The sequence below is a fragment of the Teleopsis dalmanni genome, chromosome 2, assembly GCF_002237135.1.
Source record: "Teleopsis dalmanni isolate 2A chromosome 2, ASM223713v2, whole genome shotgun sequence".
NCBI lineage: Eukaryota > Metazoa > Arthropoda > Insecta > Diptera > Diopsidae > Teleopsis > Teleopsis dalmanni.
The window spans coordinates 10036202-10056392 of record NC_051847.1 but is presented as its reverse complement, the minus strand read 5'-3'; the positions used below and the strand labels follow the sequence as shown (position 1 = coordinate 10056392).

General features: G+C 27.7%; 1 protein-coding gene across 1 annotated transcript; it reads right to left on the bottom strand.

The window, feature by feature from the left end:
• Nucleotides 1-6276: 6276 nt before the first annotated feature.
• LOC119681973 (maternal protein tudor) lies at nt 6277-18797 on the bottom strand. The gene is made up of 10 exons (XM_038095294.1): nt 18309-18797; nt 15620-16149; nt 15310-15468; nt 14871-15237; nt 14036-14802; nt 12923-13983; nt 12154-12863; nt 11846-12080; nt 11586-11785; nt 6277-10824 (listed from the first exon to the last, which is right to left on the bottom strand). The coding sequence occupies exons 2-10, from the start codon at nt 16010-16012 to the stop codon at nt 7088-7090; spliced, it is 7629 nt and encodes a 2542-aa protein (XP_037951222.1). The 5' UTR covers nt 16013-16149; nt 18309-18797; the 3' UTR covers nt 6277-7087.
• Between the last annotated feature and the right edge of the window lie 1394 nt (nt 18798-20191).

The window sequence follows — 20191 nt, the reverse complement described above, 5'->3', positions numbered from 1 at the left end:
AATTTACTAAAAGCATTTGTTCTGTTCTTTATATATAGACATATATGTATATATATGCATATATATGTATGTTTAATTAATTCAATTAAACTGAATTACCTATTTGGTATGGTTTACCAAAAATATCTTGATGTAGATTTCAACGTTTAATATTTTGGAGATAGTAACATTTGGCCTACTTTTAAATATCTTAAATGCACTATTTTATGTAAGTTTTACTTTGAACCGCCTTCCAAAAAATGTTCTCTTAAGTGCCACCACAAGTACCTCATAAAACATAAAATTATAGACATAAATATTACCGCATCTTGTTCGTCGCCCAAATTTTGATGAGCAGAATATTTCTATACTGAATGCTCCATGCTTTATATGATACATATATGATACTTCACTACCTTTAAAGAAATTTGTGCAAGCTTAAATTTTCTTTCGAGGAAAAAACACTTGCTGAAATTGCAGTATATAAGTTGCATAACAAAAACAAAAAAAAAAGATAAAATGTCTAAACTAACACAATGAATAATCTGTACACTAAAATCTGAAATTTATTGCACTGTTCATAATACGGTATTAGTAGAACAGTCTAATATCGAGCATTTGGCGACACTTTTTTTATTTATTACTATTAATTTTTTTTATTACATTGAAGATATATGGTGGTATTATTAAAAATAGAATCAAATTAAATCAAATTTTATCAAATTGAAAAATTTTCCTCACTATAAAACATAACAATTTCATTCAATATAAAAGAATATTTATACAAAAATATTATTAATACTAAATAATCTCTCAAACTATTATATATCAAGCTCTTGACGTTAGCAGACATTGGCGACAAAGTAGAATTGCCATAGATCATTCTATGGGAAAAATATAAAAGGATGTTATACTACAACATATTGATTGCTCATCTCAACCGAAGTTACTTATGTTATAATTAAATCTATTATAATCAAATACTTAATTTTACTGCAGTTGGAAAAAAACATGGTTCACCTATTTGAAAACGGATTTTAGTAAAGACAGTAATTTTGAACAACTTTTTCTACTTCACTACATATCAATATAGCTTAGCTTCCGAGAAAAAGTACTTTCGTTTTTACTTGAGAACCACCAACAAGAAATAGATACATCTTCGTGTTGTTACATGTTAATTATATAATTAGTACAAACATTGAATATATTAGTTGATGCTTGTAGTTTTTGTGAGTTCTATAACTGTAAAAAGTTTACAACTTTTATCTACTAAAATGTATTGTCAAATTGGCAAGCCTGGGATATCAGAATCACGCCAAAATGTTAGTCTTTGGTTAAAGCTTACAACTAATTTGGTACTTATATAATTTGTTACTTATTATGTATTCGTATGTAATGACAACACGTACGAACCGACGGAAATATATAGCGGTGTGTCCCTATAACCACTTAAGTGAAATTCGGAAAATAATAAAAAGCTTCATGAATTCTTATATCACGGAACTACTAGTTCATAATGACAATTAAATTTTCACTCTTTTACTAGATTCATAATAAACTAAAGCCAATTTAAAATAAATATATATATGTCTTTTGTACAGTAGTTCCCGACTATCTACAGGGTCTAGACTTCCATGCACAGTGTACTCTTATTTTCGCGAATATATTTCTCATCCTATTCCAGATAAATATGCCAGAAGCTGTATTATTAATTTTAAATTTAATATCAATAAAAAAAATTAAAACCCTTTATTTAAAACTAAAATTTTAAATAAAATTCTTTTATAAAAAGTATTTTAGTTTTTTTTTTCTACTTTTTACTTTCCCACAGTTAAAAACATAAACTCAGCAAAAATGCGCTCGTATAGTTCTTATGTTCGTATGTTATTATGTGCCATGCATTTGTGGTAAATTTGTTGTTGTTTTCCTTTTTTCTTCAATTTAAATCAATTAAATGCTTTTTCAACATATTTTGTTTTTGTCGTTGTTATGTTTAACTGGCCTTTGTTTGTATGTAAGTTAGAGACAAAAATTCTGTTAAATTAGCTTTTCAATTTTTTATAAGTTTTCATTTAAGAAAATAAACACAATTTAAGGAAATTAAATATCTTGAAAGGAAAAAAACAAAAAAATAGTTTGTGATAATCAGCAAATTTTTTGTTTGTTTTTTATGAAAATATTTATTAATAAGATATTATATTTTAACAGACTCTGTTATTAACAGCTTTAATTTACATAACAAAGGAAATGTGTAAAATTTCATTAGTAAATTTTAAAGTCATATATATTATTACTACAGTTTTTTTTTTCTTTACTCAACTTATAATAAAGAAGTAAAAATCGTCTACTATTCTCAATTTTTACCTTTTTAAAATTCTTTTAATCCAACAAATGTACTACAACCAAAAAATTCATTGATGTTTTGCATATTTTTAATTTAAAAAAGAATATATTTTCTTAAGATTTAATTAGAATTGCACTAAATAGATTTGTAATTTATTCTTACAATATTAAAAATTGTAATTTTGCATTTCACAATATTGTTTTAATTTAAATAATAAAATATTTAAATAAAATAAAATATTTATTTAATTATTAACGTTTCACTTATGTTTGCAATATAACTTAATATTAACCGTTACCGTCCGTTATATTTTAAAAGCACTATACACTTTTCACTGCAAATATCGCACGCTATTGCCGTCCGTACACTACTCGACAAAATAAAAGCAGTCCAATACGATCTGCTCTCAGTGAAAAACAGTGAAGTAGAGTTGCCAATACACATTGAAATATCACTTATACCAAATTCCATGAGACAAGTGTAATGGGAGCCAAAACCTTTCAGTGCTCAGATTAGTTATACTTTTCAATGCTCAGATTAGTTATACTTTTCAATGCTCAAATTATAATCAAATAATTAAATTTAGATAATAACGTACAGTTCAACTAGCTTATTTTAATTTTTTTCTAGTAAATGTTAATAACATAAAATTGGCTGTTTCGTGGTAAATACTCGTAATATTACACATCAACTCTTAGTAGTTCTGCTCACCGGTTATTTAATATATTTGAAAAAAACAATAGAAAATATAGTATTTAATTATAGGTGTAGAAAACAAAATCATTGCTCGTATGTACGGTATGCGAAAAATAAACTTTTAGTTTATTTAATTAAGTTTTTAAACGAAACTCCCAATCTTTAACTTTTAACTTAACTGATAGTAATAAAAAAGAATATAGATTGGCATGGAGCTAGTCTTGATGTGTCATTTGGAAATTTTTATACATCGTGTTCACTAACACTCGAGTTAAAGATATTGTAACATATGCGGTATGACTGTTCAAGTTTATCCAGATTGACGAGCGCCGCCTAGATAGTGCATGTACAATTTTTTAACTTTAAGTTATGGAAAATAATTCAATTAGAAGGCATTAGTATAGATCAAGAACATGAAGCAAATACTTTGCTGTAAAAAGCATTTAAAATTCAATCGCTGCAACACCTGCCCTTGTATTTTTATAGAATACTGAACAATCATTCTTCTTCTAACACCAATTTCTATTATACATAGAAGTTTATAATAGCAATCACCCAATGAAGAATTGTCCTCTTCTTTAATGTCTTTTTCTATAAATATTAATTACGCTTTTTTAAATTTAATTCACCTTTGCCTTGTTTACTGAAATTGAGTTTCGGCAATTGGTGCTTTACGGACTAGTTACTATTCTTTATAAATTTTTAAGAAGTATAGTTGTAGATGTAAGATTCGGGAAAGAAGTTTATAATGTTTTGTAAACAAATGTGAAATGAGTTGAAGCGAGAAATATGATAACTAAAAAAAAATTATAAAAATGATGGAAATAAAGACAAATAATCAAATTACTACTTATCACTTTTTAATCAAATAAAGAATGCATTTAAATTGGTTACACAAAAATATCAATTGAACTAAATTTGTGTAATATCTTTTTTTTAATATAATGAGAGTGATGATATTTGTACGAACTGATAATTAAGTGATAAGTTTGTTTTAAAAAAATAAAATGTGATACAATTTAAAGAAATGAATTTCTTGACATCTTATTTTTGTTTTTAATTAGCGTTGAAATGATAATTATCTTATATCAATTATATATACTTTTGAGAGTTAATAATTTAATTATGTTATCACTTGAAATGAATCAAAATATTTCAACAGAAATATGTACATATATCCAACATGGTTTCAAATTGAAATTCATAATCAAAAATCCCAAAACTAATGATATTTTCACGTTTTATTAATTATCCCTAATTTTTATATCAACATTTTTCTTCGATCGAACATTTAATTTCGATTTGATGTCTTATTTTGTTCTGATTGTTAAATGTAAAACTAACTTTTTGAACTTTGATAAGAAATTTTGCATAACAGAACAACATTTTTTGGAGCTTGATTAAAATGGTTTGCCTGTTGTTTAAAGTTTTTAGTGATAAGATTGTCTAAAAATTTTGTGTATATGTACAGGGTGCTAATATTTAAGTTTTAGACTGGAATTTTGAAAATGATCTTTAAAAAAAATGTTGTCATGGTAATTTTTGAAGGTTTAATTTACATTATAATAGAATAATATATGTAAATATACTTTTTCTTTTTTTTTCATTTTGATACTAGCTTCAATTCTACTACAGATGCAAGCTGGACATACTATAGCATATGTACAGTGATCTTCTTTTCGATGCCTTGAAGCAAACTTCCATGCAATTAACATGTCCTACACTTTTCTTCTTCAGTAGTGTTAAGTAAATGTACTTAGCATATCAAAGCATACAGCGGGGATAAGATGCCAACCTATTTGTCAATGTAATCTACATAATACACTGCAGTGTCTGCGAAAAAAAATATTTTTTAGTATATTACCTCTGAGAACAATTTTGGCCACATCACTGAATAGTCCTTCCTACAATGATTTAGTGTTACTATTATTAAGTAATAGGCTATTAATGCCTAAATTGACCTAAAAGATCAATTAGGACAATTTTAGACTATTTATAAAACTTGTTATTGCTGTGGGCTTAATTTTACCTATTTGATTTGGGACTAAGATCCCGCTTCCAAAGTAATCGAGTCTTCGTCTTGCCACCACTGTGCAGTTGCATAGAAGATGTTCCGATGTTTCCTTCTTCTCATGACAGAGTCGAAAGAAGTCGTTTTCTACCGCACCTATAATCTTCATGTGGTAATTAAGTCTACAGTGTCTTGTAAGAAGTTCAGTGTAGATTTTGATCAGGATCAACTTTGATGTGATCAGGATCAATGAATCTTTTTGACTGTCGCATGCCTGTTTGGGCTCTACAGTGTTCAAGTAGGTGTTGTTTTTCCTGTTCACATAATAAGATATTTGTGAAGCTATTTTTTACCCCGCAGAAGGGCTCTGGACCAACGCACACTTCTTTGCTAGGGAGTCTGCTATTTCATTGCCCTCATGCCCTTCGTATTCCGGTACCCACATAAGAGTAACATAGTTCCTCGATGTTTGGGTGTTGAGAAGTTGAAAGCACTTCCAGACCAACTTTGAGCTGCGTGGCTGTCTGACTAATGGTACTAAATAGAAGATATTTTGTGACTATAAATATGATTTTCTTGTTTATTTACTTGTAACTTGCTTTACAACAAGAGAATACATTTCGATTTATACGTTACCCTCAGTGTCTCGGTTACAAGGTTTGTATAAGGGTGTATAATGAAACTCACCTTATCACCAATACCATTTGTTATGATGACAGCAGACTATTTGACTTTTTAATATGGGACGATGAAAGTCATTGTATTTTCAAAGATATTGACTGTACTGTTATGAAAAATTATTAATGTATAGCACATTTGTGTGTCTATCAGTGATGTAAAAAGTACTTTTGACGTACATTAGTCGATTAAAATATTAATTATTAAAATATTGAAACATAAAATAAAAAAAAACCAAATCTTGGGGTTTTGTAATGAAGACATTTTTAATGCCTGATTAACTTACTTCATTACAGCATTTTGCGGATTTTAGATTTTATTAAATAAAAGAGAAGATATATTAAGTTTCGTAGTTACATTTATTGATTTCATATTTTATAATTTTTTTTTTATTAAATTTTGTTTTTTTTTTTCAAAATTATAATAGTGGAAGAAACTTGTATTAAATATAATTATTAAACTTAATAGCTGTTAAGAGTAAATCATAAACAAAAAATAAATAAATAACTCATTTATAAAAAATAACGATTTTCTGTGAATTATTTAACAAATATTTATAAACATTAATATACAAACAAAAACTACTAAAATATTCAATATTAATTTTTCTGTATAGAAACTTTATAAATTATTGTTCTGTGTTTTCTGATATTCATAACGTTTAAATTTTGCTTCTTTATAGTTTTTAACTCATGAGCATTTTAAATTCAGTTTTCAAAATTTCTTCGTAAATTGAGCAATCTCACTTACATTTTCGCGTATTTAATTTTTGTTAGTTTGACTAAGTTTTTCATACTTGAACAAATATAATTTTTTATTTGCAAGTATTTTTTTTTTGTGAATTTTTTATATTTTACTTATTTTTTTTTATTTTATCATTTTTTACAATTTTTTTTTGTTTTTTTTTTTCTTATTTCCGTTTTAGCACATTTGGAATTCGTTTTACAAATATTTAATTTTTTTTTTTGTTTTGTTTTAATCAGTGCCCAAAATAATACAATGTATTTTGATTTTAAATAAAATTTATATAATTAAAATCCTTAAAGGACATCAGGACAATTTCATAAAATTTTTAATTTAATTTACAACTTAATGATTGTTTCAATATGACAACCGCTTTTATAAAAACTTAGTTATAAAAAAAACTTATTTTTCGTATTTATTTTTCGTTATAAAATTTATCGAATATCACCAATAATTTTAACATTCAAAAAGGGAGATTTTTTTAAAAAACCTTTAGCAAGTTTATTTTATTATTAAGATTTAGCTTAAAACATAATTTGATTAGTATATAATATACTACATATAAATAAAATTTAATATTTTAAGTTAGCTAAATCTTGCTTTACTTCTAGTTGTTCAGATTTAAAGCAGTTCTTCTAGACGTTTGGACGGATTGTAGCGGTGTCTGCTACTTTTGGTCCAATATTTTCATTATTTCGTTCATTGTTGATAAGCTTCAACAACTCTGCAGCCAAAATTTTTTTTTGGAAGAACATCCGACATATATATGGATCTTCTGTTGTCTTCAGAAACTCCACTTGGAATGTTTGACTGAAGTTAGACGTAACAAAGTTTTGAAACTCTGTGCTAACTTCATCCCTCGCAGTAAAATCTTCATCGAGACTGCAATGCTTACTATAGCGTTGTTCTTCAATTAAACTTTCAGGTAAAGCGTAGCATGTCTCGCATTCGGCATTATTTCCGAAATCTAAATAATGTACTTCACACTTGCCGTTCTCGAGCACTTTTACAATTTTGGCACGATAATAGGATAAATCACCAGGGAACAACGCCGCACAAATCATACCAACTTTCAATTCAGTTATTAGTTTGAATTCTTTTTCCGCAAAAGCCAACTTCTCAGTAATACGTTGTATTGCTGGTATATCTTTTTTAAGTTGTATGTAAAATGAATTTATGGAATTCACGAATATAACGATGCATTCGTGCAGTACAGGCATCGTAGATACTGCTTTCATATTTTTATCACTATGGCTAACTAATTCTGCTAACTCATCTGCTAGATCCTTATAATTGGTTTGTAGCTTAACCACATGCTTGCCTGTCGTCTCATCCTTTTTATTTGCACCAATCTGAAAAAAATCGCCAAAATGTTGTTCGACAAGTGAATGGAAGCATTTGTCAATTTGTTCGGTTGGTGCTTCTGGTAATACATTCAATGTACAATGCAACGCTAATGGAGGGATTACAACTATTTCGCTAGGTAATTCGCGTAGTTGTGTTACAATCATGTGGTAGCCATAATCAATTAGAAATATTCTGATATTTTCAGAAGAAACAGATTCAATTTTAACACGATAGTATAAATCGTCTTCTGCTATAAAAGCACAGCAAATTTTTCCATTCTCAAGCACAGTAACAAGGTCATATTTATCAGCAATAGATTTTTCAAGACGTGCCGTTATTAGTTCTAAATACGATGCGCTTGATGCCAGCTGAATATAAAAGCTTGTTGCCGATTCTACGTGTGTAATGTGGCATGTTGACTCAGCTTTGGTAATAGTGCGGACCACTTTTTGTTCTGCATCAATAGGTTTTGCTGTTTGTTCGATAAATTTTTGCGATTTATTTAATATTCCTTCCAATTGGCTATTTAAATTGTCATCAGTTTCGGCTGAGTAAATTTGGACTGCAATTGGCCTATCGTCTGCATTGGAATATTCAATTTTGACATTTCTATTACACGCCTTAGTTAGGTTTTTAAACATTTTATCTGCCGAATTATTAACATTTTGCAACATATCTGCATTATTCAATTTACAATGCATACATAATTCTTGAAATTGCTTAAATCGTTGTGGGAGATTTCGAATATCACTGCTCTCAGCGCAATTACCATAATCAATAAACTGTACGCGTGCTCTGTATTCAGAATTGGGTAATATTTCCAAAATACGCGCACGACGTAATGTGTTATTCTTATCGTAATAGGCTGCACACAGTTCGCCAATTTCTAGTACCTGCATTGAATCCCGTGCTAATAATTTAAGATTTTCTGACATTTCTTTAACCCGTAGAAAATTCTCATTGGTTTGTACATAAAAACTATAAATTGAATTTATATGTGATACGGTTCCAGCCATACTAATCGGATTTAAAAGACAGTTACTTGGCTCAAGATTATTGGAAATTTTAGGGGTGGCATATGGTTGTGGATAACATTCAGTGTTTTTATGTACATTAGTTTCACCGATATCGGAGTTAGTCGGATCTGCAAGTGTGACACACTCACGTGACACACGCCTTGTGCTTAATGCAGCGTTTGATTCTAATCCCGATAAATTATTCTGCTTGTCAAATATTTCGAGTTCCTCCTTTATATTCCGGTCGCCTGCAAACAAATTAACTTTAGCGTGATCAACTGCAGGCTCAATTAATTCGATTGTAAATTCATTCTGACCGATAGTAATTAAATCTGCAAACTTTTGTTCAGTGGCTTCAGAGCAAATAAAACTATTATCAGATAGCAGAGAACATTTTATTGATAACGATGGTACTTTCGAAACTGTATCTGATACAATACGACACTGTGGTGTAATGCACGTATTTCCATAATCAATAAACAACACCTTATAGCTTTTATCAGCAGTTTCTTCCAACAGTTTGGCTCTATACCACATTCCATCTTCTGGAAAGAGCGCAGCTACAATTTTATCCCTCTCAAATGTTTCTACTTCTAGCAAAGCTGTATAATCAGCCAAGAACATTTCAATCAGTTCCAAAGTTTTACGATCTTTTGCATATTGTATATAAAAATCTGATATATTATTTATATGCGATATATAGCATAACTCTTTTGATGTTACAACTACCAACGGAACAGCATAACCAACTTCTATAAGTTTTTCGGCGACGTTTACATCATCTATATATAGATCAATATATCGACTATTTTTTTCATGTCCGTGAGTTAAAAACTTATAATATATTAACTTATTATAGGAATCATTAAAAATAGAGTTAGCTGCGTCAACCCAATCTGTTGTTCCTTTTGGTTTTATTGGTAAAGCACATGGAATACAAAGTGGATCCATATCGGGAAATACACTCATTTCTTTAACATCAGTTGTGTCAGTAACACAATCAGAGTTACCATAGTCAATAAACTTAATTACCATTAGTTCAGAATCAATTATTTTTGCTCTATAATATTGTTTGTTCACTGAGTAAAATGAAATACAATTCGCGCCATCCATTATACGCATTAATGGTGGTAAAGATGCTGATATAATTTGTAAATTCTCCTGTAAGTTTCGCAGTGTTTCAAGATTGCATTTTGGATGTATATAAAATTGCGTAGGATTATCACAGTGAGCAAGTTGTCCCTGCTCCATATTTTCATAGGGATTATTTTTTGGTTTAATATTTATTTCTGGTTTCTTAATAATTGAATCTTGTTTTATGGTATACAAGACTTTATTTGGTATATATAATGGTTCATTCGGTACCACATCTTCAACTGGATTAAATAGAGTTCTTGTAATATCATCACAACCTTTAGTTAAATTTATATTTTTAGTCATCTTAATTGCTTCTGGTTCTCCCACAGATTGTACAGTTTTCTTTTCTGAACCTGCTCCATCAGTATCTGATTCATCTTGTGTCAAATCAACTGTTTCTATATAAATAAATTTGTTTGATTTTTCTTTATTAATTAAATTCTGAACATATTCCAAACTTTCTGCTTCAATCAATTGGAGAGATTTCAAAATTTCTATTACTGACTTCTCTTCTAAAATTAATTGCGCAATTAGTCGATTTTTTCGGATCTCGATAGGTTCAAAACTTATTATTTTATTCAATAATATATCTTGCATTTTAATCAAGCACTCATTCTTTTTTGCATCACTTATCGTTTCTGATAATTTAACTGGTAGGTTTATTTCTATTCCATACGAGGATTTATTAACATAAAATTGTTTATCCAGCTTTTTAACAGAGTTTCTTTCACGTATTTCTGTGTAACCATAATCTATAAAAAACAGCTCCACTGTTTTTTTAAGTGTTGAAACTATACGTGCCCGGCACCAATTTCCATTTGAAGATTTTGCTGCACATATTTGATCAACACCAAAATTTGATAAAAGTTCGCCTATATGTTATATAAGAAAAATTAGTTTCAATTTAGTACACATAAATTAAATATAAAAATAGTATATACATAACAAAAGGCAATATCTTAGAGACTGTAAAAAATTATTCAAAATAAAAACAGTATTTTAAATAGAAAATATTCAAATATTTATATCTATTCAACTAAAAGCATTAATTTTATTGTTTCAGTTACGAGAGATACATTTCAAATACATTTCTATATAAATATATATCATATTTCTATATATATATCATATTTCTATATATATATCATATTTCTATATATATTTTCATAGTGGGAAAAAAGAAGTTGCGTGTACAAAAAGGACACTCGTACTGAATTAAACGATGCTGAACCAAAATAAACCGATATACTTTTTTGATTTGGTTTCGGTTATTGCTTTGGTAAAAACATTTCATTTTTAATTTTCTGTTTAGTTTCAATTCGAAATCCTGATATAACAATGAATAATCCTGATACAATGAGCCTGATACGATAAAATATATTAAATTTATATTTATTTATTTTTTTTAATCAAGTGTATAAAACAATTGTATGAAAATTAAAGAAATTATAGAAATTTGTTTATCTATATAAATTAAAAAGAATTATTGGGATTGTAATGTACTGAATTGAAATAAAAGCTAAAAACATAATTTGAAATGATCATGTTTTTCTAGCATTATGTATTCTTATATTAAAGCTTTATATAAAAAAATCAAATTTTAACTTTTAATAACAAATATACCATAACTCACCTTTTTCTTCATAAGCTTCGAACAATTCAGCAGACATTTTTTTTATTTCTCTCTCATGCTCAACACAGTGGACATGTAAGCGGTTAAGACTATTGATATGCACAACACGAGCATCATAATATTTTTTTACAATGGGATATGTACATATATAAGTTTGAATATCTGGTTTAAATAATGGAACCAGAGGTCGCAAGAAGCATCTGAAATGACAAAAAATACAACATTAACAATACAATACAGTTATTTAATTGTTTTCTTACACATTGTGATCGTCGACATTTACAACTTCTACCACGCATGTTTTACTTTTGTAAAATTCTCTAAATTTATCATCTAGGGTTCTATTTGAATTCATATATTTTGTATCAAAATAAGAACATGTCACCTGTATTTGTGGATCAGTATGATCCAACTGTATTTTAAAGCTGGACAAACTATTAACTTGACAAATTTTTACACGTATCTGTTGACTTTTTAAAAGGTTTATAGCCAGATCTGCAAAAATAATTACATTATAAAATAATAATAAATGATTATTATTTATTAAACAATTGTGTATCTGTCTTACCAGGATTATCTATTATAAAATCTTTATCTTTTAGAGAATTTCTAAGTGAGACATTATTCACTTTTATGTTGACAACATTTTTTCCTTGTTTGTGTTTTATAAAGCTGCACATAACTTTCGGATTTTTTGTTAACATATTTTTTACTTCTTGTAATATAATATATTTGTCGCTTATTGTAAATATATTTTGCAATGCACACTCGTGAGCTATGCAGGGTATATCGGAATATCGTCTTTCAACTTTAAAAATATCATCTGGTCCAACAGAAATAATATTCCCGGTATCAACACAAAATACTTTATATCTTCGTAGCATTGGAGTAGCAGATATAATACGTGCACGATGGAATAGATTGTCTTTACGCCCTCGAACAATTACAGAATTTCCACTTTTCCATCGAAGACTATGAATCGGCATATTTTTATAAAAGCCAATCATGTCAGTTAATAATTTGTTAAATTTTTCAATTGTAGATTTAAATTGCACGTAAAACAGATGCGGGGAAACCCACCAAGAAATAATAACTTCTGCTTCCATTGGGATGTTTATATTTTCTGTAGGGAATGAGAAGTCAAGACTCATAAATTCTTCAACTCTCTTTTGTTCTATACAATAATCAGATGGTGATGTTTGTTTTGCGTGTTTTTTGCTTTGTGAAGAACCTTGTGATGAGTTCGGTGAACGTCCAGTTGCTTGTGTTTTTGCTCGACTTAAAAATATTAAATATAATTAAAAATATGAAAATATTTATTTTATTCCACAACTTACTGTTTTTCGTCTTTTATAAAACCATTGTGCTCATGAGCTTTGTTGTTTAAATCTAGTTGAGTTTTTTTATTCCGGATCTCATTGGAAAATTCATTCACATTATTATGATTTTTAGAGTGCTGAGAATTATTTTTTGACCTATTATCATTTGAACTGCTATTGCTATATTTTTCACAATCACTAATATTACTATTTTTCAAGTTTTTGCGTTGATGTATGTTAACTTTATTTTGTTTAGGATGGCCTAGTTGCTTTTGCTCATATTCTTCTTCTTGGATCTGCTTTTCACTTAATAATGCTGTTGAAGTTAATACATGTCCTTTTTTATCTGAAGATATTGACGAATGAATATCGCTCGATGAAGCAACGGATGATACATTATAATTTTTCTGATTTATTTGCTTATTAGTTTTTGGAAGCAACCCTTCTTTTTCGAATGTTAAATATCTCTCAAACGGTATGTTGAGTTTGTAAAGCTTTTTCATAACATTAAGTTCCTTAGATGTTAAATTTACCATATTCACGCCGCTAGGTTCAATACGAAATACATGCACAGTAAACGAACGTCTATGTCTATTAGTTTCCTCCGCTAACATTTCGAATTGCGTTATAAGGTTCTCTTTAATCAACTCAGTTTTTTCAAAACCTTTAAGACAGCATTGTACAGCCTGTCGTGGAAGTTTCAAATGTTCTTCAGCAATGGTACTTAAAAGATTTATTTGTACCGTTTGTTCATAACCAAAATCTACATGACGAACAACAATTACCTTCTCATCAATACGCATAATTTCAGCACGATACCACTCGTTTTCGTATTTAACTATGCAGGGCGCACCCAATATGAGAGGAATTGGTATCTTTTGATTAGTGTTGTAATACACGAACATTTCATCCATTAGTTTTTCAAATTTCTTTATATTTGAAATTTTTTGTACATAAAAATTTTTTGGCGATTCTATATATCGAATTTCAACCATTTCTTTATGTTCTAAATTTTCGGCCGGCGGATATACCAAACGCGACTGTTGTATTTGTTTTAAAATTTTAAATACACTTTTACCCTGAAAATATTTTAAATTTATTAACAACCAATTTTCAAATAAACATACATACATCTATGTATAAATCACAAAACTGTATTAGAGGCGGACCTTCAACTGGCATAACAGTTAATGCACAGTTCTTATATAAAACTAGATCCTTGAACGATTTTTTTAAGCTTTCATCTATGGGCTCCAGATCATGAATAGACGATAATGAAAATTTCATAGCATATGGTTCATGTTGCAGAAAAATGTCAGGAATTTCATACATATCATTGATATTTACTAGTGCCGAGTTACCATAATCAATATAAGATACTTTGTATCCAAACTTTTGTACACCAATGACAAGAGCTCGGTAGAATTGACCATCTTCAGCGTAACGAGCAATACATGTTGTTCCTAATGTAGGTTCGACTGATAAACGTCTATGATTTATACTTTCGATTTGATTCATCATGTTTGTTAGATTTGCTTCATTTTCAGCCAGTTGTACACAAAACAAACAAGGCCCGTTTTCGACAAAACTAACGGAAACATTATAACTTGTTCCAACAAGAAGATTTGTACACGTGAATGCCGACTGTTTAGTGTGTAGAGGTTTATTAGTAGCAGCCGAAATTATTTGTGCCACATCCCTTTTAAGATGGGAATTGTTTCGACGCTGGTAATTCATATGTGTATTATCTGATATTTGTACTTCATATACATCTCTTATTGGTTCTGGTGGTGGGTACCGTTCGCTATTCGATATTTGAAAATTTGGATAATAAAAACGCATTGGTTGCATCCATTGTTGTCTTCCATATACTATCTCATTTCGTTTATTTATGGCCGCTAAAAAAGATTGTTTTAATAAATGCTGATGTTTTTAAATAATTTACAACAAATTTAATATACCATACCTTTCATATATAGTTGCATAGGTACTGGAGGATATGGTGAACGAGCAGAAAAACCATGATGTTGATATTGATGATGCGTTGAATAATCTAACATGTTTGGGTTAGTATTATTAGTTTTTGCTACTTTTATCTTTCCAACATTATAAACATTATTGTTATTTGCAATATAATTGTTATTATTACAACTACTATTTTCATTTTGAACAGTTATTTTACTATTGAAAAATGGAATTTCATTGTATATCTTTTTAAAATTTTCAAACAATAATTCGTTAACAATAGGTGCCCCCATTTTTTTATGATGTATTAAGTACTGTGGTAATTCAAATCCTTTCCATTTTATAGTGATAAATTTAACATCTTTATACTAAAATGAAGATTAAAGATTATAAGATTAAAGATTAAAGAGATCAATATATTAATTTATGCATTTAATTACCTCTGCTGATACATGTATATCTATTGTTTGATGTTTAACCATTACTGTTAACTCTTGCAATTGTGATTTGGTCCAATCTAAGCATATACCTAACATAATATAATGCACACAAGTACTAGGTATATTTTGTAATGCTTCAGGGTAATTTGGCATAAGTAGCTACAAAATAAAATCATACAATAGTTGTCATTAAGTTAATATGGTTATATGTTTATTGTGCTTGTATAACTTTATTTGGCATATAAATGATATAAAAAGGTTTCTTAAACTGAAATTATATCTTAAAAATAGGAATTATCAATTAACTTACATCGTTGCTAAACACATTTGAAGTGTAGCCATAGTCGATAAAGTCTGCCTCGATTTCAAGTTTATTATTGTTTATTTTAGTACTTTTTATGCGTACACGTTTTATATCAACCTCAGTTGCAGTTTTATCGACAATTTTTTTATATATAAACAACTTGTCAGGACGAAATAATTCCTCTTGACGCGATAGATGCCATGATGAATCAATAGGTAATGAATTAGCAACCACTGCTTTTAATTTTGATGTTATTTGATGTAAATCTTCTGGATTGCGGTAACCGGAAAATCGAAGATACGGACCGTACTTGTCCAAATTTGTAACAAACAATGTGGATTTGTCTGATATAAAATTAATGTCACATGAAAGAAGTGATGTTTCGTTTTTGGACTCCATAATTGTGTAGCAAACAATTTTTATCGACGCGTTTCTATAAACAATTTCGTAAGTTATTTGACTAAATGCTTTTTCATTTCCAAGAATGAGAAAGCTTTAATTTAAAATCGTTGCCTTTATGCTGCCTGGTATTTTTACTAAAAAAAAATTAACATATATTAGAAACACTTTCCACAAATATATTGAACAGTGTAATAATAATATATTTAAAATAAGGGTTGTAAATTTCTTAAAAATTTATTTTTTTATATTCTTACGAGTTTTAATTATTATGAAAAAAATTTAAGCCACTGGTCAAGGTTCTATAGAGGATCAAAGGTTACACATTATTGTCAGAAAAAGAAAAAAAACAAACCACCTACCACCTAATACTACTTTTGTTGGTATGAATTAAAAAAACTGTTATGTTGTAAAAGAAAATATTTAATAACAGTTTCATCTCACATTTAGAATATGATTTCTTTATTATGTATTATGTAGTAAATTTTTCTATTTTTATCTTAAAACTGTGGTGAATTTCGCATATTGTGTCCAATATTTGGTTTGAAGAAAGTTGAAGTTATTAAAATTCAAATAAATAAAATAAAAAAATTGTTTAATATGATATTTTTAATATTTTAAATAGTAATCTATATAGTCTTCAAATCTACAATATGAGGCGGTTGGTGAAGTTTTCCGATTAACACATGTGAAAGAAACGTATTTACCTTCAGTCGCTGTCCAATGATAGATAAATTGGTTGCTTACATTTTGAGGTAAGAATCACTGAAATTTTACTTTAGAACCGCAGTTCCATAAATATTTATATTTAAGAATACTATATTTAACATATAGGTATATAAATTGACAAGGAACTAATAAAAAAATAATTCACTAAAAACAATTATTACTACCATTTCAGATTGTGGTAAAAAAGTAATTACATTTAATTAATGAATAGATTCATTTAGTTGAAATGAATTAAGAAGAAATTGAACTTTCTTTTCAATTGAAGGCATTGTATGTAAGTACATCACATAATAAAAATTATTACATATTAATATTTAAAAGAATTTCTAACTAATATATTGCCTTTGATAATATATAAAATTTCTATGTTCCTAATTCATTAGTTCGAAAAATTATACTTAAAGTAAATATGATTTTTTGACACTTTGAAATTAGTCATATTCATCTATGATTAGGTCTGTTCCACGAGCTACTCGTAGTAAAACTCAAGTAAAACACAAAAAATGCCAAGTTTTGCTCTTTACACAGATTTTCTAACAGTTTTGAAACAGCTTTGTGGATTTTGGCCAGCTCAACTGGGATACCAAAATACCAATTATCATTTAAAATTAATATTTTTTCTTTTTTAAAATTTATTTTATATTCAGTTTTTTTTACTTAATATTCGGCATTCGTTACTTTCCTGCAATATGTGTTCAACATTTTTAAAATGTTGTTGCCGCTTGTTATAAAATTTTCTTATTTTCTAACTTTTCTACTGTTTTGTTTTTCGAAAAACAGCTGTTCTCGCCAGAATTAACACAAACCTGTTCCATGAAAAATTGTGTAAAGAGCGTAATCTGGCACTTTATTTACATTACGCTCTTACTCTGCACTTTACTTGAGTTTTACTTAAATTTTACTACGAATACCTCGTGGAACCGACCTTTTATTTTGTTAGCACAGAGTCCTCCACTGCTCTAAAATTACACACAAACTTCGCTGGTCACAAAGCAAACCTCAACTGACAGCTCATTAAGTTTTGACGTTTAAGAAAAATGAATGACATATGCAATGAAAATGTTTGAAACTTCAAATATTTTGTAAATTGTAAAAATTAAATTCCTAATTCAATTAAATAAACTTTATTATAATTCAAATTACACAATTATTTACCTATGTTGTCAGTTTTTTTTGGAAATAATAAAAGTATAGTGTACAATTAAACTATTTTAAGGTTTGCATTTCATCAATAAATTTTGCACTATTTGCAATTTTTTTATTCACTTAACTGCGAACTTAAAGCAAATGTAAGAAGTTTTATGAACTTATACATTTAAACATTCTTAAATTTATCATTGAAGTTAATGACAATACATAAATTTGATATATACGTCATACAACTTTCATCTATGCAAATTGTGATGTTTAAACAAGTCTCATTTAAATTTAATGCAAAATAAATGGTATAGATCGTTTAAATAAATTATAAATTGTTTAATTAAAAAGAAATATTTTACAAAGTTTTAAAGTTATTTTTACAATGATTATTATGCTTGTTATAATAAAAAATATTCAGTAAACTTACTTGTTTAATATTCGAGGCAGAATATATCACGCCCTCTTTCCTACGTCTTTTCTTCTTTGCTACTTCCTCCTGTTCGTCGTTTTCTCCAATTCAATTATTGCAGTTTCGAACAATTATTAAAATATTTAACAAAAATTTCAAATGTTCGTAAAGCAAAAAGAGAATTTGCACTTTGTACAATAAAAACTCTACTTTCCGTTCATAATATAACTTTTTTATATTTGAAAAAACACTAAAGAAAAATTTTTAGCGAATACGCAATTTGCCTTAGCGCTCCGTTGGCAAATCAGTCTTACGTTACAATTGAGAAAGTAATTAATATTTTGCAATATTAATGTATAAGCATTTCGGGAAATTTGCAAATAATTGCAAATATCCTAAAAGTTCGTATATAAATAAGTTTTACAAATTTTCTATTTATATTAAACGAATCATAAAATTTATATGGCCGCAGAGAAAATACACGACTGCACTCGTGCGGAGATAAAGACGAACTAACAAAGCGAAACCGAACCTGAATTGGGTTGCCTTCTACAAAAAAAATTAGAGAATTTTGGTGAAAAAGTAGTCTAATACTTGATTAGTAAATCCAAGTTTATTGTAGGAATTTGCAAAAATTTATTAAACAACTTTATTTGAATAATTTCGTGTTATGCATGCCGTCATATGACGAATGGTTATGGCAATTTTACGCTTTTTTTGGTTATGACCAAAAAGCATACAGATGCGCTAAGTTAAGGCCAGTTAAGAACTTAAGAACTTAAGCGAATTCAAGTCAAAGCGAAATACACAATACTGATTGTAACTTTATTAATTAGGTAATTATTATAAAATAATATACATTATTAAATTAAGAATTAATTGTAGGTTATTACAATGTGAAACAAATTTATTTATTAATTACAGTTTTTAAATAGAAAGTTAAAATATTAAAAGCTACATAATAGTAATATCTTTTAAACTAGAACGTACAAATATTGACATATATATCAAAAGAAAGTTTAAATTATTATTAAATTATTAAAAATACAGAGAATCTTGTTGTAAAACTTCTTTACAATTTGAGATTGCAAAATAAATTTGAATTAGTTTATACTTAATGAAAAATTAAAAAATAAAAGCTGAAATATATGTAAAATTATTGATTGAAATGAATACATTAATTCAACTATTTAAATTAAAGTCGTTTTTGTTTTTTTTTAAGAATCTTAACTTTTATTTTGAGCGTTATTTTTAGTATATTTCTATATATATTTCGGCAATTTCGATAAATCGCTTTTACTTTCACCAGGAGAATTCCTAATATTAGAATAATATATAAACAAACTTTATAAATAAAAGTTAAAATTCTTAAAAAAATAAAACCTTTAAAATAGTTGCGACGCAATAATTCAAAAATTAAAAACAAAATTATGTTAAAATTACTTTGTCATTTTTAAATTATAATGAAATCAATGGATAAAAAACGAGGTTCAAAGATGAATTACTTAGTTATACGAATGATAATTGAACCAAAAAAAATGACATAAATTTTAATATATAGAAAGCTGGTACTTTTATATGAAGTTTATCAAATGATTAAAAATATTTAATAAAACTTTAATTTATAAAAAAAATTGAACTGATGAACTTGAACCATGAATTTGCCGCACAGTATTAGAAGCAGTAGAAGAAGAAATATTTAAGATGAACTCGCAATTATATATATATAAGTAATTTATTTATTAAATTCACTTAAATACAAAGATAATTAAAAATGTACAGGTATAACTTGTTTAACATAATAAAAACTTTATTTGATTAATTTGTATTATTAGAAAAAAATGTATACATACCCTCTAGATATTGTATTGCTGTCAATTTTTTTCAACAATGGATATAGA